A 27,042-nucleotide genomic window follows, 5' to 3' on the forward strand; every position below is an offset into this window, starting at 1 on the left:
TGGAGCCTTCCACCACCTCCCTAGGCAACCTGTTCCACTGTCTCACCACTCTCATGGTGAAGAACTTTTTCCTAATGTCTAATCTAAATCTCCCTTCCTCTAGCTTGGATCTCTTCTTCCTGGTCCTATCCCTGTCTGACACCCTAAAAAAGTCCCTCACCAGCTTTCTTGTAGGCCCTATTGAGATATTGGAAGGCAACAATAAAATGTCCTCAGAGCCTTCTCTTCTAAAGACTGAACAACTCACTCACTCTGTCTTCATAGGAGAGGTGCTCCAGCCCTATGAAAATGCCTTATTGAGATAGAAATAGTCATGCATTAGTTAACAGGTTGACAGGAAGCAAAAAACTCAGTTTCTGTACTGCATTCCTTCAAATGTCAAGGACAGTCACTTCAGTTTGTAGAGGTAATCAGTGGAACTACTAGTCCGTGTATCTCTTTAAAACTTCTGTCTTCTCTGTAACGTAACTTGAGGAAATGGATTGTACTGCTGAGGAAGACGTAAGCCATTTGTAATGGACTTGCAGGATACTACATCTTCACCCAGTAGCAGCTTCTCTTCCAGTGCAAATGTTCAGGAAAACACTTGCATTGTGATTTTGCTTTAACATGGGTAGTGTGGGGGCTTCCCTTACTCTACATATCCAGGTAATGATATTCACACCCCCCAAGTACATCAGTTGTCAGTGCTGTTTTCTGTCCTGCTCTATTTGATTATCAGTAACCAAAATGGTCTTTACTGTCCTTGCTTAATTTCTGCTTCACTTCACTGTCTCCGAATCACGAATCCTTTTCCAATGAGAAAAGGAGTAACTTACCGGATTCTGTGGCTCAGAGGTACAGGGTGTGTGAAGACCAAGAATTAGGCACCTCTATTTTGGTTGGTTTGGGGTTTTAGGGTGGTTTGGTGTTGAAGTCTGTCAGACTAGGTTAATGTGGTGTTATAGTCAGGGTAGTTCTCTAGCCCTAGGAATTTATCTCTGTAATGTTTTCAAATGATTAGTTAAACAAGAGAAACAATAGATTAATCTTGAAAATTATATATCCTACATTGTTTCTTTAATGTTCTGTCTGTCTGAACATACAGTTCTAAAGCCTCAGCTTTTGCTAAGAACTCTCCTCTGATAGGGAAACAGCTTGAAGAGATTAGAAATTTTCTCTTATCTTGCCCCAAATTTTTTTCTTTTTCCTCTCTTTTTTTTTTTCTTACTTTTTTTTTTTTTTTTTGGGGGGGGGGGGGGGATTGTCATGCAATTTGTTTGTTTTTTTAATAGGATAACAGCTATGCAGACCTCCTGTCTGCACTGCCACCCCAGGACACAAGTGTCTGCCTGGAAAATTGATTTTTTTTATTGATGACATTGGTATATTTTTATTTTTTTTAAAAAAACATTTCATAGGAAGATGTCCATTCCCAAGTTATTTTCACCACTGTCATGGTGTATTGCTTTCTAGATGCTGCTATTAGCGTAGCACTCCTGCTAGGAGGAATACTGTACAGGCTGACTGCTTAAAGAGTTCTGTGCATTGGGAGCACTAACAGTTCTGCTGCTTGCTAAGTTTGTGAATATTGGTGCTTTATACTGCAGTGCATTTTTCATTTGTAGACTGCATCTTTGAAATGTGAACTTATATAGGTTTAAGAGATTAATGTTCATCTCAGAGTCGTATCTTGTGTTCGAAGTAGAGTTTCCATGGAAATTGAAAGGTTGCTACTATGGTTATTCCTTTCGATATATTTAGTGTTTATGTGTTGCAGCTTCTCTAAATTGACTTCCAATGCTGCAGTATGTTAAACATTTTTAAAGAGTCAAAAGCAGTTGTGTTGCTCACAGGTACAGTGAAAACAGAAATTATTTGTCTTCATTACTGGGTGTGAGGACACAATACAGTGCTGGCTAGTTTCAACATGTTAGAGTAGGACTGGTCATTTCATCCTAAAGAGGGAGAAAAAGAATCTTCCACTGCATAATGCTCCTAAGCCCAGGTGATATGCTTTTAGAAATCTGTGAAGTGAAGATTTTGGGGAGAAGGGAGCAATTTCCTGCAATACACTCCTTGTGTTACTTATTTCTTAAGGAAGTCTCTGAGTACTCCTATGGATTCTCCCACATCTCACCATTTCTTATGTATGAAGCCAACCTTGCTACTTCCATTGGCATGCTTTTTTCTTGTTCCTGGGAAGAGGATGCTAAAAGTTCTGAAATAAGTAAAAAGTTTGTTTTATTGTTAGGTGGCTGCAGCTTCATAACATCAGACAAAAAAGACATTAAACCATTCCTCATATTTTTATGTATTTTCTTTAAAGTTACTTTTAGAATAGATGTTAATATAGTGTTATGAAAGCATTTGTATAAGTCTGTCACTTGAAACTCCTTACTTACATTATATTTTTGTGAGTTGATGTGTATGTAAACCATTCTGTACAAAAAGTTACTATTTTCCAGACCATATGCAATGTCCATTATTTAAGGGACATCTGTGTAATCCAGAGAAAGTAGGCAATGCTTTGGGGATTTTTGAGAATTGTATTTTGTTTCTTTCCCTCCTCCTTTTCCAGTGAGGATTAATGTTTTCATGGAGCCTTTACTTAAATACTTTAACTTGCTCAGTGTCATTATATTTAAGAATTTTAGAAGAGTTTTAGAGAGGTCAGCACCTAATCTGTATTGATGCTTAATGAGGTTTGAATATTAATTCTCTGATACATGAAAATTCCCATCCAAGTTTCAATGTTCAATGTTTACTTTAACCTTCGTTTTGTGTTAGTTCTTCTAACAGAGTTGTTCAGACATTGCAGCTAATACCACATTTCTGTAGAAATACAAATCAAGTGTGGACACGGCACACATGATGAAGCTAATGAAAGACATTCTCTTGACCTACTCGTGCATTTAGAAGAGATGATGTTTAGCTGCTGAAGGAAGCAGACCTTTAAAGAGCTCCCATTTATAATCAGTTACTCATAATTTCTCACAGCTAGAAGACTTCAGCCTACTTCCTGTAGGTCACAAGTAGTTCTTCACAAGGGTCAGTGTTCAAAATTTAAAAAAAATGAGAGAAAGAATGCTGTAACAATTGGAAGGTAAAAACTGTTCAAATGAACAAGCTACTTATTAGCTGAAACTACCTTCTGTCCAAGATTTTAAGGATCAATTTATTGAAATCACAGGCTACCATTAAAAGAGTACTATGAAGGAGCCAACTCCTACCAACTCTAAGCAGTGGTAAAGGGATAGAAAAAAAATTCCTTCTACAGCATTTAACTGCTTGATTTTCTTTTCTCATTTTGGAATGAAAGCTATTTCACTTACTTCAGTGATCAGACATGAGTATGCACAGTCACATTGCGGTTACATTCATCTTTCAGTGTGGTTTTACTCCATCAACCAAATTGGACATACTACTAAAGTTGCAGCTTCACTTGTCTGAACAAATACAATGCAGCACTTCAGCTGCACTTGAAAACTGTCTCTTGCAGGTTACATGCCATGTGCCTAAAAAGTTAAAGGAATAAATAGAAGCATCCATAAGACTCATGTAGATTATCCTCTCATGCACTCTCTCTAAAGAGTTAACTTTTTGTTTGCAGATTTGTAGCATCTCTTGAGTTCTTGTGATGGCAAAAAGATAGTTTGAGTTGCCTAAGTTGGTGTCTTAAGAAAACAGAGAGATGGAGGAGGTTGGCAGTACAGGTTAACAGATGATAGTGGTAGATGACTTACGTAAGCAGCAGCTTAATTCTTTTGCTTTGTGTAAGACATAAGACATGCAGTTGCCTACACTTTAAGCCAGTGGTTTCAGTACAGTTGCTGCACATGACATGATGCTTTGTGTAAGACATAAGACATGCAGTTGCCTACACTTTAAGCCAGTGGTTTCAGTACAGTTGCTGCACATGACATGATCTGTGTTCATGTGTACAGAACTTTATCTGGCGTTTTAGCCTTGTCACAGATTTTAACAATGTGTTTCTAACTCATTTCTGAGTCTGTAGTTGGGAGATACACAGTTCATATTCCACTGACTATCTCAAAACACTGTGGGAAAAAAAAATGATGCTTGCTTACCTTGTTTGGTGAAGGACAGTTTTGTTCTGGTTTGTATTACCTGGCTATATACAGGTCTGCCAGGTAAATATGGCTACAAGTGGGATCCTAGATTTCTCTGTTCCAGAGCAGAAATTACATGGATGTTTTGGTATTTTCTTGTCTGTCTGTCTTTGTACAATGATTTGGAACTTGTCACAGTAGTTGCACATTCAGCTAAGAACAGAACGTAGAAGTCTTCAGGCAGCTGATCCTTACATGTAGTTGCAGAGCCTTGCAAATTAGACCTTGTGACTTCAAGCTATTGTCATCATGCAGTGACCTCATGCTTCTGATTGATTCAGAAGAAGATGTGTCCTGCTGGGGTACTTCCACATGTCCCTGGCATGCATGTGGTCTGCTTTCATTCCCAGATGTAAAAATGGAAAGAGCATCAGATTCAAGCTGTGCTTCTTGAGGATATATTTGAAAGTGCTTTCAGCTTTTGGCTCTATAAGGAGAGGGAGAAAGCAGAGGAAAGAAAAGGAAAGGATGTTTTTTACGTAGAACAAAAGGTATGAGCCTCATCCAATACTGAAATAATGAGTTTTGTTCCATGCACCATTGGGTCATTTTATTTCAAGTCCAGCAGCAAAGATCCAGTTCCAGGCATGTACGTCTCCAAGGAGTGGTGATTCTGAGTTGATGAATCACTTCAGTAAAGGGTAGTAATTGTGATTGCTACAAGGGAAAATGGTGATACCAAGAGAGTTGCTGACCTAAGATCCCCTCCTGCTACTGCAAATTGCATTTGAGGACTACTTATGTGAGTATCAGCTATGTCCTCGCAGAGGGTTCATCTGGTGATCTTTTAGGGGACTCAACTCACCCTGTCACCTGCCTAGTCTTTCTAGAGTCTAGCAAAACAACTAAGAATAGGCTATGTCTGTCCTTGAAAAGACATCAAAGTTACATACATTACTCAGTTTGGCATAGGAATGTCAGTGTTCAAGGCACCAGCCATCTAGCACATCTAGACACAGACTAGCACACCACCCAAGCACGGCTTTTTTTATCTCAGATGAGCCTGCTTTCTAGTGGAGGAGTGGCATTTTGTCTCAGATGCACCCAGTAGGGCCTACCCATATGACCCTTTTTATCGTTCTAAGGAACCAAATAGGTGGAAGGAAAGTAAGCTCCTTCTGTATTCTCAGTTCTTTGGACAAGGTGGACCATGAATATTTTTCTTTGCACAAGTTAGCCAGTCATGTTATTAATTTAAAGAAGAATTGACATTATTTACATGTATGCCTGATTTACCATGGTGACACTGATGCAGTTAAGTCTCTTTTTGTCAGTATGAAGCTACTTTAAAGGCCAAGACAAAAAGGGTCACAGAGTGCTTTTAAGTGGGTAGCTCAATGCATCATGCTGTTCTACCAGCTGGTGGCTGTACTTCCCTTGCTGCTGGTCAGTGCTTGCTCTGCTACAGATCAGGTAGTATTTTAACTGGTTCTGGATCCCCAAAGCTTGGATCTGGCCACTGCACCTAAGTTTGTGAGTGTTGCACACTTACATGGGAGAGAGCTTGATTGAAAAAGATATTGAATATCTTGCTTAACTGATGTGACTGACACTCATCATTTCTGTCCTGTGAGCAGAAAAGACTTGTGTCAGTCATGTGCAATTGGGTCCATGAGCCACAAAAATGATTAAGGAAGTCGAACATCTTCCTTAGGAGGAGAGACTGAAGGAGCTGGGGATTTTTAGCTTGGAGAGGAGACGACTGAAGGGTGACCTCATGCATATATAAGTATGTAAAGGGTGAGTGCCAGGAGGGTGGAGCCAGCCTTTTCTCGGTGGTGCCCAGTGACAGCGCAAGGGCCAATGGGTGGAAGCTAGGCATAGGATGTTCCATGTGAACCTGAGGAAGGAAATTTTTCACTGTGAGGGTGACAGAGCACTAGAAGCAGATGCCCAGGCAGGTTGTGGAGTCTTCCTCTCTGGAGATATTCAAGAACCATCTGGATGTGTTCCAGTGTCATCTGCTCTAGGTGATCCTGCTCTGGCAGGGGGGCTGGACCTGATGATCCCTCAAGGTCCCTTCCAGCCCTTGACATTCTACATTCTATGATTCTATGAAGATGGAAGAGGAAAGAGCATTTATGTATCCCAAAGTAATGCTTTGTGTTTGAGTTAAAACTGCTGTCACCAATCCTATCACCTGTATTATTTCTCTGCTTTGATTCTTGTCAATTGAATGAGAATTTATGGGCCAGAAAGTAGGGGAAAGTGTGTGACTGTGCAAGAAGTGGGAATCATGGAGCCCTTGGCCTGTTTCCCATTAACACCTACAAGGGCTGCTGGTGTCTGCTCCTGCAGGATCTGTGCAAGAGGTTTTTTCCCCACTGATGTATCCTGGTTTTTTTTATTTCTGCTTTTTGTTTTCCTTGTTCTCAGAAGGCACAAGGCCTCTTATTGTATATGGCATGATGACCAGCTGCAGGGCACAAACTTGAGGTGCAGAGGAGTCGGGGAGTGCAAGTAATACAGTCCTTCTGTCAAGTTCTCTTACTATGCACAGCAAAGCATGGCCATTCCTTTGTCAGAGTGGAAAAACAAACTGAAGTCATTCTGACTGACGTATTGCTCTCCCATGTAGAAATACAGCTTTGTTCCTGCGCATATACAAAGGCAGAACTGTGACTAGGTGTAGGAGATATTTATATTTATTACAAAGGAGCTTTAGGAAGACTGGAAGTTGTTTTAAGGTCCCTAAAGATGACCCTGTTTTGGCATGGTATAGAAGATAAAATAATCTGTAAAAAAATGCTGTTAAGCCTTAGAGTATCATTTAGTTCATAGAATCAACCAGGTTGGAAGAGACCTCTGAGATCATCCAGTCCAACCTAGCACCCAGCCCTATCCAGTCAACTAGACCTTGGCACTAAGAGCCTCATCCAGGGATAAAGGATTTCTTGAAAGTTAAGTGAGAAACTGAAGGGAACTCAACCCATATCAGTTTTCATTTCTTTAAAGGCCGTGCATCAAACATGCTATAATGCTTTCTTCTTTGTGTTTTATTCAGCATGTCTGATTGTCTGATCACTAAATGGTGGAACTGACTTTCAAAAAAGTTGAGTCTTGCTGTAGATACGTTGTGGATGTTACCTCCCTGTGCTTTAACAGTTATTTAACTCTGACAACACGACAAACTTGTATTACAATTTATTTTTTTTCAGGAATGTGTGTGTGGAGCTGAAAGAAACTACTAGACAAACTTCACTACTTTCTCTATAGACAAACTTTTTTTTTGTTCTCAACTGGATAAAATGTACATATTTTAGTAGAATTAAAAATCATGACAGAAAGCAATTACTGTGTTAGCACTTGCAAACGTTTGGGCAGAAGTCTCTTCCTACACAGTGATTTCACTAAACATGATAAAGAATCAGACATCCTTCATCTAAAGCTACTCTGTGTATTTAACCTCGATTGCTGAGGGGGCAGCATGCTGATAAGATTTAAAAATGGTTACTAGTGTGCTGGAAAGACTAGAAGCGCCTTTATGTCTTAAGTAGACCTGTCACATATTATTCTTAATCCTTTATGAGTAGAATATGATGGTAATACTCCTCACCTCTTACAGAGGTCTACACTGATTTTTGTTTTGTACTAAATCTTAAATCAAATACACTACTCTTGGAATTTTACATGAGAGATTACATAATAATGACTTTCTAGAAAAATCCACTGCAAAACTGTTCCTTGAAGTTCCTGCATCATTACCCTTTCAGCTTTTCTGTGCCTCCTCTGGAATTCTCGCAGTGGCCACGAACTCCAGAATTAGTCACATCGTTTGTCTGGATTGGCTTAGGTTTTGCACATTCACAATAAGGGGTTATTGTCTGATGTGACAAATTCTTCAGTATTTGGCCAGAAAAAATATGCATCCTCTCATTTATATATCACATGCAAACTTTGTTCTTAACTGATCAAAAGACCAATTACCAAACCAAAAAATTATGCGCTTACATTTATTATTTGATTAAGCTTGATTGACTTTGAGATGTAAAGGATAGGACTTCAAAGATGAATCTTCCTGTCTGTCCCAGAATTATCAGCTAAATCACAAAACCTGACAGGAAGATTCAGCTACTCAGCTTCTTCCTTACCTTTATAATAAAAATCTAGGGTGTAAAATTCTAGTCTTGAGGTGACAGCAGTGTTTGGCAGCACAGTCTGCAGGCGTCCTGTGTAACAGAAATCACCAGGAGATTGAGTGCTGAATAGAAACTGTGGAGGAGTTCATCTCAGCAGAGCTACTTGTCTGTACATTACTTGGTTTTGGCAAGAGCTTCAGCTGACACATTGCTAGACCTTTTTTATTTTTTTGGTGGCGTTTTTGGGTGGGTTTTCTTGTGTTTTGTGTGGGTGTTTGATGGCTTTTGGTTTTGGGTGTTTTTATTGTAGTTATGCTACCTCAAAATCAATGTTTCAATTTAAGTCTTTTAAATGGTTTTGAATTTCGATCCTCTCAATTTGCCTGTGTGCTTAGGTTCTGAAAAATAAGGGCCAGAAAATTTGAAACCAAAGGTACTTTTCACACTGTAATGCTGTTTTTGCCATACACATTAATACATGTGTTGTGCAGGGAAGCAGTCGTACAAAGCATTCCCAAGTGACTGACAAGTCCACATGAGAAGATTATATACTGATGTGCTAAACAAGTAGTATTTCTTTTGCTACAAAGCAGCAAAGACAGTCAAACAGAACTTGCTACATGTCAAGAATGCAAAAGTAATTTTCAGGAATATTACTTCTTTGTGGCATAGTAATTTGTTTGATTTTGTTCTTCCTTAATTGTATTTGTGTTATTGCCAGAATAACAAAAAATACTTAAGCTTTTCATGATTATAGTCATATAATCACATCTCTGGGGCAAATTATTCCCACCTTTCATGGACAAAAAAAGGAATGGTGTATTAAATTCATTGCAACTTTTTTTTTTTTATCAAATGGAGATGTTCTATTTGAAAAAGAAAAGAGTATGTAAAGGTTGATTAATGTTGTCAAATCAAAAGTAATTTTGTTTGGGGTTTCTGGAAGGGTTATGTCTTCGATGTATAGTACATTTGAAATGTAATCTTATCTGAGTATTCTGTAGCTCTGAAGAAATTAACCTATGATATGACTAAATATAGCTAATTTAATGTCATGTCTGTTAATTTCATACTAACGTGCATTTGTAGTGTTAAGTCATATTGCATATACAGTAATAGTAGTTAAAATTCTTTAGTTTATGTAAGTGGCATTTGATAAAACCATATATGCAAACAACTGTTTTGTTTGCAGGGGTTAAATCAGGCTTGATAATTCATTTAAGTCAATAGAAGACAGTTTATATATATACAGTGAGATTTATAAACCAATTTCTCCCACATATTGCAGTATTCCTGAGAAGTATTAAAAGGCTTTCTCCATAATGGTATATTAGAGAGGCAGAGAAAATTTGCCTGTGAAGCTGGCAAACTATTTTATAGTAAAGTTGAAACTCTTGCATTGAGCAGTATTTACCTTTCTAAAACTCTTCCATACTGTGATTTAACCTAATCACAATTTGAATTGGATTTTTTGTAATGTCCGTAGGTTTAAAGGGGAAAAGTTCACTTGTGCTGAATGCTTCAGCTATTGTCCCTAGTCTGTTGCTATAGCTTCTGCTTTTTAATCCCCTGTGGCCTCAATCCTTCAGCTATATATGCACATTAACTTAATTACCTTGAGTTGCCTCACTGGAATCCAAGAGTAGTAAATGTATTCCTATTTTAGAGTTGGTTTTGTCCTTTTCATTTTTTTCAGCTTCTTCAGGATAATATTGATAGCTTGCAAATAATCACTCTAATTTGAATGTCTATGTTTATAATTTATTCTGCGGCAGAATTATTGTATTCTTAATTTTCTTTGTCTTGACCATCAATAACATTTGTACAGTGTTAATGGTTTCCTTCAGAGAAATCAAGAGTAAAAGCATGTGTTTGGAGCCTCAATTGCTTAATGGAGCCTTCGTAGTCTTCCTCTAATACTGGCCTTGCGCTATTGACTGGTGTATCTCTTGGCCAGAAGGTGAAGCTGCAGTAGAAGTCTCAAGTTTGATATTTCTGTACAGGAGCACATCATAGGTTTCTCACTGAGGGTGAGAAAAAGAAATGGTTTGTTCTGTGTTTTAATAAATGTAAAAGCTAATGGACCTGTGGAAAGCAATCCATTGATATGGTATGTGTACAGTGTCTTTTGCATGTCTGCATTGCAAAATTGAACCTCTTGCTATTATGTTCTGTTTCTGCTACCAGGCAGCTCGCTGCTCTGAGTGCTCAGCTCTCACATCCTGACAGCCAGCTGCTGCAGGATTGTTAAGTAATGAAGGACAGAGAAAATAGAATGAAGACTCAGGTCAGTCCAGGTTCAAAATACCATGGAAAATTGTAGAATTGCAAGAAATACAAGATTGTTTTAACAAGTGATGCATTTGCCCTGTGTGATGCAACAAGCATTTTTAAGGAGTTCTCATGTTTCTGAGGTTATCTGCTGAATTTCTGAAAACAAGTTTTTCGAGTGGTTTTCACTAGGTAATGTAACACAAGGTTTTGAAAGAAAAAACAGGATTTCTGATGCGTGATAAAGCATTAGGAATGAGACAGTATTGGGACCTTCTTGTCACTCAGTGATTGTGTTGAGTATACTGCTGTCTTGTCCTCTGAACTCAGTCCTACCTGTTTTGACACTTGAGGTGAAGCTGTTAAAATATTGAATGTTCACTGCAATCCATGAACGTTTTTCTTTCCTCTGGCTTTCAGCAAAAAATCAGTGCAGTTCACATCTTGAAAGCTAATCCTGTTAGATACGTTTTTTTTAATATAATTGAGTGCTTGTTTGTGCAGCAGGCCTCTGTTGGCCAAGTCTATATGGTAATGAGGATTTAAGTGATTATTTTTTCTGCCTATTTTAATTACCTAGTGATATGGGGAGAGAGAAGGGGGAGGGGCAAAAATCACTATGAGATCGATGATTAAATTTGCTCCGGACTGAGTATTGTAATTGCTTTGGACGTCCTTTACAGAATAATGCAGTCTTAGGGTTTTCTTTTTATTTCTAAGTGACTGTGAGTGTCATTTCTCTACAGTCATTTACAACACACAATATTGTAAATTTAATGTGTAAAGACTTCTGTCAGGCTTTTCAGCAACTGCTCTTTTAAACTGGGTAACATACCATCAGTAATTCTTCATGTCGAATTTCAAAAGAAACAGTTGTAAAATGGTTGAGCACATGTGTGCATGTTGACTGTAAACAGGTTAGTGTCACTGAGCATCTTTTGGCTTTCTATTGTCATCCACATAACTTTGCACATGTTTACCTCTTAGGTGTTGCCCATCAGTCATGGAAAAACCAACCAAATAAGTGTGCTTTCTGGTATACTTACAATAAGAGTTGTTTGTGATTTTTTTTTGTTTGTTTGTTTTCTTTTTTTCCCATTTATTACCAGTTTCAGTAAATTATTTTTCTTACTGTCAATTTTGGGTTTGAATCACTAAGAGCTTGATGGAAATGAAGTAAATGATTTTTGCAGTACTCTGTGGGGGAGTGTGAAGCATTAGTTTCTTGCCAGTGAACTGTTACAAATTTGCAGATGCTATCTTCTACAAAACTGCTTGATGCATTTTCATGGTATGTGGAAAGTAGCCAGCAGTTGGGCTACTTTTGTACTAACTATTTTGAAATTCTTATTAGCATCAATCGTGTTTCTGAAATACACAGGGTTTCAAATCTCTACTGCAGGCAAAACTGAACGTCTCTTCTTGTTAAAGACATTTGTTAAAGATTCCTGCCACAGGGAAGTCTGCTGCCTCCCTGGGGCCTAGGCCAGGGATGTTACCAGAAGGCTGTCTACTTGCAGTGCAGCCCTCTGATTACTATCCCTTGTTAGTTATACAGGCAGCAAATGATGAGGTTGATAACAGAGGTCTAAAAGCTATCGAAAGGTACTTCATGGTGCTGGGAAAAGCAGTCAGGGGAGCAAGAGCACAGGTAACCTTTTAATCTCTACCCTTAGTCACAGGTTAAAATGCAGAGAGGAATAGGAAATTGTACTTGATTAACAAGTGGCTCACAGGCTGGTGCCACCAACAAAATAGGAGATTCTTTGATCTTGGGGAACTTTATATGACCCTGGGTCTGCAAGCAACAGATGGGGTACAGCTGATTCAGAGGGCGAGGAAGATCCTGGCACATGAGCTGGCTGGGCTTGTTGAAAAGGCTTTAAATTAGGCTGGAAGGAGGAGGGGGTGAAACACGACAGCACTAGAGATAAACCGAAGGAAGCTGAGGGTGGTAGGCCAGAGAAAGGGATAAAAGCAGCAGCCCAGCTGAAGTGTATTTACACTAATGCATGCAGCATGGGTAACAAACAAGAGGAGCTGGAAGCCTTGGTACAAGAGGAAACCTACGATGTTTCACAGAAACATGGTGGGACGAGTCACAATTGCAGTGATATATCCAAAGGCTACAGACTCTTCAGGAGAGACAGGCAAGGGAGAAGGAGTGGAGGAGTGGCTCTGTATGTTAGGTATGCTCTGGATGTCATGGAGGTACATTAAGGAAGATCAAGTTGAGTCCCTATGGGTGAGAATTAAGGGGAAGGCCAACAGGGCTGATACCCTGGTTAGAGTATAGACCACCCAACCAGGAAGAAGAGGTTGATTTATTACTCTTTAAGCAACTGGAGGCTGCCCCAAGATCACCTGCCCTTGTTCTTGTGGGCAACTTTAACCTGACAGACATCTGCTGGGACTTTAATACTGCGAAGAAGAGGCAGTCTGGAAGGTTCCTAGAGTATGTGGAGGACAACTTCTTATCTCAGCTGTTACGTGAGCCTACCAGGATTGCAGCCCTGCTTGACCTGCTGCTCACAAATAGAGAGGGGCTGGTAGAGGATGTGGTGGTCGGAGGCTGCCCGGGGTCCAGTGACCATGAAATTATAGAGTTTTAAGAATACGGAGAAACCAGGAGGGGCATCACCAGAACCTCCACCCTGGACTTCCGAAGGGCAGACTTCAGCCTATTTAAGGAACTAACTTGGAAAGTTCTTTGGGAAACAGCCCTTAAAAACAAAGGAGTCCAGGAAGGTTGGACCTACTGCAAGAAGGAACTCCTAAAGGCACAGGAGCAGCTGTGCCATTGTGCCAGAAGCCAGACTGGATGGGCAGGGAGCTGCTAAAGGAATTAAAGATAAAAAAGAGAGTATATCGCCTTTGGAAAAAAGGGAAGGTTTTCCAGGAAGAGTTCAAGGATGTTGCTAGGTCTTGTAGGAAAATAATTAGAGAGGCAAAAGCCGATTTAGAACTTAAGCTGGCCACCGCTGTTAAGGAGAATAACAAATGTTTCTATAAATATATGAATGGCAAGAGAAGGGCCAAGGACAACCTCCAGTTATTGTTAAATAGAGAGGGGAATATAGTGAGAAAGGATGAGGAAAAGGTAGAGGTACTTAACACCTTCTTTGCCTCAATCTTCAATAGTGGGACAGGTTGTCTCCAGGACAACTGAACTCCTGAAGTGGCAGATGGAGTCAGGGACCAATATAGTCCCCCTCTAATCCATGAGGAAGAAGTAAGGGAACTGCTGAGTCACTTGGATCCTCACAAGTCCATGGGACCAGGTGGGATCCATCCTAGGGTGCTGAGAGAGCTGGCAGCTGAGCTGGCCAAGCCACTCTCCATCATTTGTTAACAGTCCTGGCTCACTGGAGAGGTCCCCAAAGACTGGAAGCTGGCCAATGTGATACCCATTCACAAGAAGGGCTGAATGGTGGAATTAGAAAACTACAGAGCTGTCAGCCTGACCTCAGTGCCAGGCAAGGTCATGGAACAGGTCATCTTGAGTGCCATCACAAAGCACCTACAGGATGGCCAAGGGATCAGGCCCAGCCAGCATGGGTTTAGGAAGGGCAGGTCCTGCCTCACCAACCTGATCTCCTTTTATGATCAGGTTACCTGCCTGGTGAATGTGGGGAAGGCTGTGGATGTAGTCTTCCTGGACTTCAGCAAAGCCTTTGACAGTGTCTGCCACAACAAGCTCCTGGCCAAGCTGGCAGCTCATGGTTTGGACAGATTCACTCTGATACAGGTCAAGAACTGGCTGGAAGGCTGGGCTCAGAGAGTGGTGGTGAATGGTGCCACATCCAGTTGGCAGCCAGTCACTAGTGGTGTTCCCAGGGATCAGTGCTGGGCCCAGTCCTGTTCAATATCAGTGCCAGTGGCATCCTGACATGCATAAGGAACAGTGTGGCCAGTGGGACAAGGGGGATTATTCCCCTGTACTCAGCACTGGTCAGGCCACACCTTGAGTCCTGTGTCCAGTTCTGGGCCCCTCAATTCAAGAAAGATGTTGAGGTGCTGGAACGTGTCCAGAGAAGGGCAACAAAGCTGGTGAGGGGCCTGGAACACAAACCGTATGTGGAGAAGCTGAGGGAGCTGGAGTTGTTTAGCCTGCAGGAGGCTCAGGGGTGACCTGATTGCTGTCTACCTGAAAGGAGGCTGTATCCAAGTGGGGGTTGATCTCTTCTCCCAGGCAACCAGCAACAGAACAAGGGGACACAGTCTCAAGTTGCTCTGGGGGAGGTATAGGCTGGATGTTAGGAGAAAGTTCTTCCTAGAGACAGTGATTTGCCATTGGAATGAGCTGCCTAGGAAGGTGGTGGAGTCGCTGTCCCTGGAGGTGTTCAGGAACAGAAACACTTAGTGCCATGGTGTAGTTGATTGGGTAGGGCTGGGTGCTAGGTTGGACTGGATGATCTTGGGTGATGTCTTCCAACCTGATTGATTCTATGATTTGGATTCTTGGGACCACAGTAGGAGAGAACATGCAGTAGTTGGTCCACCATTTGGAATGCTGTGTTTCTTTTTTGTGGCAGCCCAATTTGTTTTTAAATTCAGCCTGCAAAATCTCAGTAAATGCTGTTTGCTAGTGTCCTAATCAACAGTCGATAACCCTGTTTGATGGTAGGTTTATCTTAAGTGTGGGAATGAAATTGCTCTGTGTTCTTCCATTCTAGTCAGGATCAATACCATGATTTTCTGTTCCCATAGACATAATCCTGAATTAATACCGTTTTTTGACCACCTGTCTTCTGCAGACACTACCTGAAGCTTCACCTGGAAGGAGTGTTCTGTGCAAAAAATAAAAAGGTACAAAACAGTTGTTTGATCTTTTAAAAAGATCTAGGTAGTGTTGATCAAAGAGACATTGTAGAAAACAATCCCACACAAGGAAAAGGATATGCTGTAAGGCTAAAGTCCATCTAATCTTTTTTATAAACTAGTTATTTTAATTTAAATAACTTCTGTTCCAATACAGTGATCTTTGAAATGACATTTTGAAGGGCTTTGTAAGTGAAGGGTTGAAGTGTATTGTAAAGTCACATTATGAATTTATTTTATTTGTGTTTTCCAAAGTGTTCTATTTGAATCACAGAAGAAATGGGGTTTTTTTGTTGCAGGTTTTGAGAAAGTAGTGTTCTACACCTTACATTTAAGATATTGTCAGAGAAGAGAGTAATTTTCTTTTAATGTTAATTGTTCTGGATGAATAAATAAATCAACTATGAGTACTTTCTGAGTTGAAGTCTGGCTTCAATTCTGATCCCTGGGAAGTCAAACCATATCTGGAAGCCTAAATGGCAAAGGCAGTGTGTAGGGACTGTGTGTGTAGGTTTATTCTTCTGTAATAGGCACTGGGTTTCATTTCTCCAGTATTTTAGATGAACTTTTAAAGTCAAGTGCATGTTTTTAAAGTTACATCGAAAAACTTGAAATTTAATTTCAGAGTTTTTTCAGCATTAAGCATTGTACAAAGTAGGAATTAATAAATAGCATCAGGACATTGACAAGTGTGGGAAGATAAGGCTTTAAGAAATTGTTTTGAAGTCTTTTTTTCTAGGATTTATTCTGTGCTATGTAGTTTTTCTTGCTGCTGTAAGCTCTTGTGCTGTTTGGTCATTTTCAGAAGCAGTGTGAGGAATTCATATTAACGTACAAGAATAACAAAATACACATGGCCCATGTAGTTTATCACCAAACCAATTAACAGTATGTTGGATGTCTTTTTTGGAAAGGTAGCATAGAAAAAGCCTTAACTAGAATATTCTGGTTTTCAGATTAATTTTTGTACCCAGGGAATTAGATTTTTTTTTTTCTCCTGCTGCTTTCTGTCATATTAGGACAATTTCTGGTTTAGCCTACATGTTGTCAGTTTCACCCCTGTGCTGCTTCCATCAGGCTGCTGCCATGGGGGGCCCCTCTGCTCCAAAACAATGTCTTGGGTTATTCTGTTGTTCTTACACCACAGCTAATCATCAAGACACTTTGAGGGTTTGAGTGCAATGATAATAGGATGCTTAGAGAAGGAGCTCCAAGAAGAATTTATTGGCCTCAATCTAAATTTCTTCCTTCCATTTGAATTTTTAGTGGATGCCTGTCAAAGCCCTCAAACGTATCTCAACTAATCAAAAACTCAAGAGCACCAGATTTGCCGGTATCTTTCAGGGATGCACAGTTTAGCAATATTAGTTCATGTCTATTGAAAGCTAGTTTGAATAGACACTGAACACATAGCAATTCTTGAGATGCAAGGAAGAAAACTACTATAATTAGTTCTAGTGGTACCATAGATTGTATCACCGCCAAAAAATCCTAGCATTTATAGAGACTCACAGGACAAAATATTGTAGGATACCTTCCCAGGTATCATAGGATACTTTTCCCTTGCATTGAAAAAAAACATTGCTCGGTATTGATTCAGGAGACCAGATTAAAAATCCAGACACTCAAATGCTACTTGTTCAGAGTAAGGAAGTCAGTACTTTTTTTTCTCTAAAGAGTCAGGTAGAGGTTAAGCAAATAGTGCTAGCTGGTTTACATGAAGCTAGCTTCTGCTGCATATCATCTAATTGATCCTCAAAACTAATCTATGAAAATGTTGCCTCCCTGTTGTTTCTTTGGAAGCTATAGACCGCTTGAAGCCCCCCACTGAAAAGAGATAATGCCTTCTTAATTATTACGTTTTTCTTTACATAATAATTGTCTTGTACCTTTTAAGATTAAGAGCTTTTAATTGTTTGAGATTTGGTTGGCTGCCAAAGAGAGACGAGTAGTTTCTTCAGCCAGACTGCATTTGCTGAGAAGCAATGGATCTCTTGCAGGCACCTAAAGAGACACTCTTCACATTGGATGTCTGCACACACTCCTTGTGGGCAGAATACTATAGGAAAAAGTTTAATGTTTAGGAGGCAACCTACATGAGAATGTAAATTCTAAGCAACTGAATCTTGTAGAAGTTTACTGGAATTTATTCCAACTGGTTTAAACTATTAAGAAAAACAAACATTTAAGCAATTGTGTGTTTTGACTGCAAAACCATATAGTTAGGGACCAGTGCCTTGGTGTGTTCTAACTGTTGGATTTATAGATGGCAGTCATCCATAAAACAGTTATTCCTACTTGTTTCTGGGATGTAAGTTCAAAAACTGGATGTGATTCTTCTAGTACCAAGGATAGAGGCAGGAAAAACAATGTTACCCATTTTCTAAGGATGATATTTAAGAGGGTTTATGTAATTTAAAAATACACTTTTTTTTTTTCAATCTGTGGATGAGCCAGAGTCAGATTTGCATGTTCTAAGATGCTGAAAAGAGAGACTTATTTTGCAGCTGTTACTAACAACTGGAGAAATATAATACTGATTTGTGTTTGCATCGTGAGCATGTAGTGAGGAAGTTCCAAAAATTATTTTTGTGAATTCAAATTAGAAACAAAATGACTAAATGATTTTTAGGGCTCTATGGAAATGACGCAATCCAAGGCAAAAATAGAACTGAGAAATCAAAGTGTAGTCATCAGTGCTGAATAGACAGCCTACTAGATGCTGTTGCTGTAATGAAAATCCAAATAAAAATGGTAAAATAGTAAAACTAATAATCCTAGGCTCATGAAGTCAGTTTACAGTCGCCCATTATGGAGGCAGGGATCAATTGGACATTAAAAATATTTGTTGTTCCGGTGGGTTTAGTTGATGGTGTTAAAAGTGGATCTGAATGATATTGTTCTCTGTGCAAAATTGCAATGAGAGGGGATTGTTTTATTTGACAGTAGCACACAGTGATGGAACCAAGCTAGGGAAGGGATGTGGGAGTGTCTGCGGCACTGTGAGAAAGTCTTCAGTAATATGTTCATAGTTCTTAAGCAAGCATTTAAAAGGATTACAGTAGTAAGTGGCTTAATAAAATGTTAACTTCACAGACCTCAATATCCTTCTCTGGAGACTTTCAAGGCCTGTTTGGGTGCATTCTTCTGTGACCTGAGGTAGATTGTATGGTCCTGCTCTGGCAGGGGGTGTTGGACTCGATAATCTCTTTGGGTCCCTTCCAACCCCTGACATCCCATGGTTCTGAATTATGTGTTTAAATCAGTCAAATTCACATGGAGATTAATTAGGTTGTGTGCAAAATCACCTTTCTTCCAAAGTATGCAGGAGCACACCTACTGCATTTTTATGTGTACACAACTCCATGAAGTGAAAACACTCAGTTTGCTCAGGTAGCACAGTGGCCGTCTCCAACCAAAACTGGTTCATTTTCAGTTGAAGATTTGCATGTCGTGGAGTTGTGCATGTCACCATCCCAGATTTCCAGGGTAGGTAACAGAGAGTATCAAGACATGGTAGCTGTACTGCATCTAACCTTCTAGGTTTCAGTATTTGTAGTCAGTTTCTCTCCACAGTCATAAAATCATGATTATCTTGCTTGTTTTTCTGTAAGTAATGGAATTAGAGAGAGATGCAGAGAAAGATAGAGAGAAAACAACCTATACTGGGATTCTCTTTAAAGGTTTTGATTGGCTTTAAACACTGTTCTGGCCAGCTGTTGTATTTGAAAATGTAATATGCTAAACCCATGAGTCAGTTTTCCTGAAATCATTGTGGCTTGTGTGTAACTATGCTTTTGGCTGATGAGAATGAATAAATCCATTTTTACAGCCCTACTCAGTGGCTTGCTAGTAATAACCTATCTCAGAAGTGATACTGTAATATGATTAGTGTAATTGAAAAGCATATGTGGAAAAAGTAAGTGTTCTTTTCTTCAAGGTAGAAAGCATGTTGATTGAATAAGTAAGGAAGGCTGCTGGGTGGAGAAAAAGCAGGCATTGCCAAGAGGTTTCTGGGATGAGAACTGCAATTTCACAATTTGAGATAGAATTTGAATATTGAAGGTTGCCTGAATCTGAAACAGCGCTGAAAGACTCGTATGATACGTGAGGGAGTGTTTGTGTTTGTGTGTATGCATGTAGAGCAGAAGCTCACCTACACGGAGGCCAGTAAGTTCAAGCACAATTGTGCAAAAGGATCAGGAACAAAGCATTTACCTTCACATCGTGTTGAAGCATGGTATCTGTATTGTGTACCTGTGTAATTGGGAAGAACAATTGTTGTTTTGTTACCACCTGAAGGAACTAACCTCAGTATCTGATCACATCATAATCCACTCTATATCTGCTTGGAGATGATAATATTTGATGCTTTCAGGTGTCAGTTGCGTTAAAAAACAACAACAATTTAAAAAATCCCTCACATAAAAAACCCACATACAAATTAGATAATTGAATTAAACAACAACAAAAAAAAATTCATAGCTGCCCTTGCTGGAATCTTCCTGATGAACTGACTGGTCTGAATTTCCTCTCAAGGAAAGGGCTGCCTTTCATGACAAGAAATACTCCCTTGTCTACCTCTGTGCTAGTTTGAAGCAGGCTGGAATGTTTTTGTGAGAAGAACTAGATTACAGGCTGTGAAAGGAAAACAGTGGTGATGTCTACTCCCCTCATAGGCTTGCTGAGATGTATAGGAACAAGAAATAAAAACATAGATAACCACTCTCACTTTGGCTGCTGGCTGAGATGCATCTTACTCTCTAACCTCACCCTCAATTTCTGGACTAATCCGCTTTGCTTCCTAACCCCCTGGCCGAACCTCTGTTCTTCCTTGGGACTGGAGTAAGGTTGAGAGGGTAAGGTGCAGGGGTGGTAGAGAGCCCCTCCTGAGGACTCAGGTTTCTGGGAGGAGAGTTGTGTTTCTGTATTACCTTTTATCTTGTATATTTCTGTCTATAACTGTATATGCTGTAAATATCTGCTTGTATATTGTGCCAGCTGTAAATATAAGTTTCATTCATATTTCCAGAGCCAGCTGAGTCTAGTCTGGGTGATTTCTAAAGTGTGGGGGGGCAGGGAACACCCAAACTGTCACAACCTCCCTATTTTTTCCCCAGTTCATGTAGTTGACATAGGATGCTGAGGTTTCTCTCCATGGATTTACATTGGAGCTAGATTACTGATGGCTCAGAATATTCTCTGCTGTCCCTACAGTCTAACCTACTCCCCACTGCTCATACAGTGTGTATACCGTGTTATCTCAGGAAATGCGTCCAAGCCCTTATTTAATGAAGTATATGAGTAGTTCCTTCTGCACCTTTCATTGGTTTAGAATACCCTCATATCTTCTCCATGCACTGCTGTTGCGTTTTCTCTCTGAGCAGTAGCTTGTTCTGGGGGCTGAATGTTCACCTTTTTTTCCTGCTCTGCTCAGGGCAGGAACAAGAGATTTGTAACAAAATGGTTTCATATCATTTTTTTTTTTCGGTGTTATCTGGCATTTATTTGATTTTAGTAAGCTGATCTGTTTTGTATCCCCATGCAGAATGGGTGCAGCAGACAACATTTACAAAGGCCGAAGTACTTTTATGGAAGAACTGACAGACACCGCTGAGATAATAAGAAAAGCAACTTCAAGATCACTAGTGATTTTGGATGAATTAGGAAGAGGAACTAGCACACACGATGGGATTGCTATTGCTTATGCTACACTTGAGCATTTTATTGAAGATGTAAGTGTTCCATCTGACTCACCCTTGTGAATACTTTTTTAGCCTATTCTAAGGTAGATTGACTTTGACATGGGGTGTTTTTTCTTGTAGGAATGTGGCATGTTTGAACTCAGAGCAAAGGGATGTGGTTAAAGGATACCAGTCCTATGTTGATGTGCTTGGAAAAAGAAAATAAATCCAATCCTTATTCTCTGTATGTTTCATCATTGTAGGTGCAGTCACTGACACTGTTTGTCACTCACTATCCCTCTGTTTGTGAGCTAGAGAACGTGTATCCAGAAAAAGTTGGTAATTACCATATGGCTTTCTTGGTGAATGAGGAGGAAAGTGCTGAACTAAAAGGTACAGTAATCATTTGTCTGAGGGGTGGGCATCAAGTGGAGGGGCCCCAATCTCTTTACAGTGGTGCACAGTAATAAGACAAGGAACAATCAATACAAACTTGAGTATAGAAGATTTTACCCCAACATGAGAAACTTCCTTACAGTGGAGGAGGTGATAGAGCACTGGAACAGGCTGCCCAGATGGACTGGGGAGTCTCCTCCTCTAGAGACTTTAAAAACCCACCTGGATTTATTCCTGTGTGGACTACCTGAGGTGATCCTGCTTTTGGCAGAGAGGTTGGACTTGATGATTTCTGGAGGTGTCTTCCTACCTCTATCATTCTATGATTCTGACACGGTAGATAATAGGGAGAAAATGTAAAGTTGTGTTACTTAAAAGCTTGATGTAAAAGTGGCACATCCAAACTCACTACCTACTAGTCTGTACACACATTCTGAGGTGCCCAAAAACTCAGCAGCCATTTCTCTTTAATGTAACAGTGACTGAGCTATGTCACATAAAAGATTCACCCAGCTCAGTATCCAACTTTTCACAGTAGCCAGACACAAAGGATTAGGGAGAAGGGATTAAGGATCAAACATATGGTAACTCTTTCTCTCAAAGATCTCACTGTCTGCAAACATTTGCTATTTAGGGAATAGCAAATTCCCTTTACTTCAAGGGCTAGATTTAGTATCTTCAGTGGATTTCATTTTAACGAGGTTGGTTGGTTTCCCTGAATATCCTTGTGTTCCTTTTACATTTTCATCCTTTGTCAAGGGAGCTCCAAAATTTAACACTACTTTGTGCGAAGAACCACAACCACTCATTTGCTTTGAAACAACGTGTAGCTTCACTTCATGGTTTCAGTTCTTAAATTGGAAGAGGGAATAATCTCTGTTTGCTCTTTCTATACAATGCATAACTTTGTAGATTGCTTGTTCAGTCTCATAATAGGCAAGTAAAATGTGTGGTCTCAAGGAAAGATTTTTTTCACGTATCTTCAGTGGAATAACTCACACAGGAAGCATGGATGATGATGAGACCCCAGTCCTTGCTATTTCAGTCTTTGGTCTCCTACATTTTATTAATAAATTTTTCTATATTTGATTATGTTTTTTAGATTCTGAAGGAGAAGAGAATCCTGAATTTATCACCTTTCTTTATCAAATAACAAAAGGAGTGTCTGCAAGGAGTTATGGGCTAAATGTTGCCAAACTGGCAGATATTCCTGAAGAAATCTTGAAGAAGGCAGCTCACAAATCAAAGGAGATGGAGACAGTGGTGAATATGAAAAGGTCAGACAATTGTGGTTTGGTTTGGGATTCCCCGCCCTCCCCCAGTAATAATTCAGCTATGAATTGAAGAGCATTTCACACAGCGTTCATTAAGAAGAACTGTAAGAGCTACTTCAGACATCCTGCTAGCTGTTAGGGAAGAAAAAATATGTACAAAGTCGTGCTATCCAAATCAAACAGGGCTTTAGAATTTTGTGGATAACTGCTACATCACAGGTTAATTGTTGTCTTCTGGAGAAAGACTGAGGAAAAGTCAGTGCACATGGAGGTAACATTAGGAATACACTATTTTCTGACAGCAAATACTGGCAAATTTATTTTTTCAGGCACATTTTTTTGATAATTTAAGCAAGATTAATTTGAAATACAGTTATCCTCTAATACCTATTTCTGTTCTTACCATTGGTTGTGGAAGTATTAATAAGTTCCATTTAGAAAGTATATTACTCATTTTGGAACTTGAAATAGTATCTGCATACTATAGTATAGAAGAGAGCACAAATACTCTGACTTAAAATATAGTATTTATAATGATTTTGGAAAAAAATTATTGGAAGTGCAAGGATTTTAATGTTATTCTGACAAAAATAAATTCATTAAGTGCATGCATAGCTTGTATGTTAGACTGGCATAGAAATTTCCATGTGTGTCTCTGATAGCTTCATCTTTATAGAACTTGTTACGTGCACAGTTTAGATATCAGCTATGTGCTACTATTCATGTTGCTTCCTATGAGTGTTTTGCTGTTATCATTTTCAGTGGCAGTCCCGTCAGCAAAATTCAAATAGCTGTTTAGGAATGTAATAAATCAAGATCTTTGTGGTCTGATGACCACAAGTAATCCAAACTGAATAATTCCATGTGACAAAATCTTAAGTATTAATTATTTTTAGTCATGAGCAGTTGTTTTGAAACTTATTGGTTAGTGCTTAGTGCTTGACACCAGTTTTTGTTCCCCCTTAGGAAAATCAAATAAAAGCATTCTATTGAAGATATTTTCCCCTATAAACTGTCATATATATCACATAAATGTGGTAGCTTATGCGAGATGGAAACAATGGCCCATAATTGCCAAAAGTAAAACAAGAAATTACTAGCAATAGCTTAACTCTGTTGTTACAGGATATGTAGGCCTCTAAAATCAAGCAAATAATAGTGTTCAGAAAGGTGGGAGTATGAGCTGCAAAGCCAGAGTTCCTGTGTAATAAAATTTAGATGTCAAACAATACAGTATCTCCTTTTGGTTTGTCTTCCTTTGTTCTGTGAGAATCATGCTAGCATATTACTTTGACAGGGCACAAATGGAGTTCTAGCATGTCTCTACTGCTAAAAAGAGAGTTAATTGCATACAAAAGCTATAAGCAATAAAAGCGGTATGCAGTAATGTAGTTCAGATTGATTTGCAGTGCCTGCAGAGGAGCAGAATGAGGGCTGCCTGGGCAGTCTTATTTATAGGATTTAATTGTATCCTGTTTATCAACTTTTGAATATGTAAGCTGCCACACGTATTTTAAAGTATTCCTAAGGTGAGAAAGAATTAATACTTAACCAGAAGCTGTGATGAGACTTTTCCACCCAACCTGCACTAAAGCTGTAAGACCCTGCACCCCAACACTGCACTATATACTGCTGCCATCTGAGCTGCTCCAGAACATGAATGGGGGTGGATCAGCTGGAGCAGGCTTCCCAAGACCATCTGCAGGGCACTACTGGAGAGGGTGCTTGATTTTCTCAGTGTTTTATTTAGTTTTGTCAGTGCTTCTATAAGTTAGTTATGTAGAGCTGGAATACATGTATTGGAAAATGTTAACTAATTGTTTAAAGATCACATAACCATAGAATCATAGAATCAACCAGGTTGGAAGAGACCTCCAAGATCATCCAGTCCAACCTATCCCCCAGCCCTAGCCAGTCAACTAGACCATGGCACTAAGTGCCTCATCCAGTCTTTTCTTGAACACCCCCAGGGATGGTAACTCCACCACCTCCCTGGGCAGCCCATTCCAATGGCAAATCCTCTCTCCATGAAGTACTTCCTCCTAACATCCAGCCTATACCTCCCCCAGCACAACTTGAGACTGTGTCCCCTTGTTCTGTTGAGCATCGAGCTATGCAAACTGCTATTTTTGACTGAGTATAAAATTTTTCATGTGACTGTAAGGCTTTCAAAGTTTGATGTGCTTAATGTTAAAATGTGCCTGTATTTTGACTGAAGGTTTTTTTCTCTTCTCTCTCTCTTCTCCTCCCTCCTCCCCCTGCCAGAAAAGAGCTGAAGTCCTTTGCTGAAGTATGGGAGATAAACGATTCTCAGGAACTGCAAAAATGGAAAAGTATGTGTGAACCTGAAGATGAAAGAAAGGACAGTTTTTAATCCTGAAATCGTGCTTAAACATAGGAAATACTGGGGATATAAAAATATAGGTCTGGAAACGAATAGATTCTATCAAGGTGTACTTCTTCTAGGAGCGTTAAGTTGACTTTTGATGTTTGAGAGATATGAGATGCTGCATTGTGATACAATATCCTACATCAAATTCCTGACTCTGTGCAATTTCCACCCCCCCTACTTTGCTCCCCTGAAATGTTTTCTACCCTTTTCCTTAATTGCAGTGTTGCTGGCATCAGATTTAGTTTCTTTAGAAAACAAGAAATTATGTTGGTAAATTATGAGGTAACTCTTTTATAAATAAAATGATGTCTTTTACCTTTATAGTACTTCAGTTTCTCAAGACATATTCCTCTGCATTGGGAGAATGTAGCTGAGTTGTGACTATGTTATGCTGCTATGTAACTGGTTAAGAATGAACTCCACAGAAAGACTTTTCATTTTGTTCTAGTATAAATGCATTTAAAATTCACTGGTTTTGTAGAACACTCCCTAAATTTTATATGCACAATGAATTTAAGAAAGTCTGTGTTATGTGACTGGATTGGGAGAGTTTTATTTCTGCTGTTGGGATTGATGATGGTGCAGTTAGTAGTTTTCTAAACAGCAGCACGAAACACATGTTGCCTGTGTTTTGTTTTCCTTTCATTCATACACGTCTGCTTCCTTTTCACTTTGAGCTTTCTGCCTGATTTGGCCCTCCATGGCAGTCTGGGGATTTATCCTAAATAATGTTGAAGTATTATGAGGTGAAAGGGGCAATTGATGTGATTTACCTGGACCTGAGCAAGGCCTTTGACACTGTCCAGCACCACATCCTGGTCTCCAAGCTGGTGAAACATGGGTTTGATGGGTGGACCACGAGATAGATAAAGAGCTGGCTTGATGGCCACATCCAAAGAGTGGCTGTCAATGAGTCCATGTCCAGGTGGAGGCCAGTGACAAGTGGAGTCCTTCAGAGATCGGTCCTGGGACTAGTCTTGTAGAACATCTGTGTTGGTGACATGGACAGTGGCATTGAATGCAGCAGATTTGCTGGTGACACCAAGCTGTGTGGTGCAGCAGACATGCTGGAGGGAAGGGATCCATCTGGAGGGACCTGGACAGGCTGGAGAGAGGTGCTCACATGCCAACCTCATGAGATTCAACAAGACTGAGTGCAGTGTCCTGCATCTGAGTTGGGGCAATCTGAAGCACAAATCCAGGCTGGGCAGTGACTGTCTGGAGAGCAGCCCTGAGGAGAGGGACTTGGGGGTGCTGCTGGACCAGAAGCTCAACATGAGCCAGCAGTGTGCACTTGCAGACTGGAGGGCCTATGAGACTGGGCTGTATCAGGATCAGGTCAAGTAGGTCAAGGGAGGTGATTCTCCCCCTCTGTTCTGGTAAGACCCCACCTGGAGTACTGCATCCAGTTCTGGAGCTTCTATTACAAGAGGGATGTGGAGATGCTGGAGCGTGTCCAGAGGAGGGCCACGAGGATGATCAGAGTGCTGCAGCACCTCTCCTATGAGGACAGACTGAAAGAGTTGGGGCTGTTCAGTCTGGAGAAGAGGAGGCTCTGAGGTGACTTTATTGTGGCCTTCCAGTATCTGAAGGGGGCCTATGAAAAGCTGGAGAGGGACATTTTAAGCTAGCAGGTAGTGACAGGACTAGGGGGAATGGAATGAAGCTGGAGGTGGGGAGCTTAAGACTTGGTGTGAGGAGGAAATTCTTCACCATGAGAGTGGTGAGAGCCTGGAATGGGTTGTCCAAGGAGGTGATTGAGGCCCTGTCCCTGGTGGTGTTCAAGGGCAGGCTGGATGAGGGTCTGGGCAGCCTGATCTAGGGTAGGGTATCCCTGGGCATGGCAGAGGGGTTGAAACGAGATGATCCTTGTGGTGCCTTCCAACCCTAACTGATTCTGTGGTTCTGTGATAAAATGGATGCACCAAAAGGAGGCTGGTACATCATGGGAAGTGTGAGGTAGAGCAGGCTCCTGGCACGACCTTTGGAGAGAGGAGCCCATGCTGGAGCAGG

At 40.1% G+C, this 27,042-nt stretch overlaps 1 protein-coding gene across 1 annotated transcript in view; it reads left to right on the forward strand.

The window, feature by feature from the left end:
• The window catches only part of MSH3 (mutS homolog 3), a 140,996-nt gene extending 115,349 nt beyond the window's left edge, over positions 1 to 25,647 (forward strand). The window contains exons 21-24 of the mRNA XM_064176566.1: positions 20,832 to 21,018; positions 21,231 to 21,360; positions 22,466 to 22,640; positions 24,903 to 25,647. Coding sequence (XP_064032636.1) covers positions 20,832 to 21,018; positions 21,231 to 21,360; positions 22,466 to 22,640; positions 24,903 to 25,011 — 601 coding nt within the window. The 3' untranslated portion in view covers positions 25,012 to 25,647. The remainder of the gene's footprint in view (positions 1 to 20,831; positions 21,019 to 21,230; positions 21,361 to 22,465; positions 22,641 to 24,902) is intronic.
• Positions 25,648 to 27,042: the final 1,395 nt, after the last annotated feature.

Source organism: Pogoniulus pusillus, chromosome Z (assembly GCF_015220805.1).
Source record: "Pogoniulus pusillus isolate bPogPus1 chromosome Z, bPogPus1.pri, whole genome shotgun sequence".
Taxonomy (NCBI): Eukaryota; Metazoa; Chordata; class Aves; order Piciformes; family Lybiidae; genus Pogoniulus; species Pogoniulus pusillus.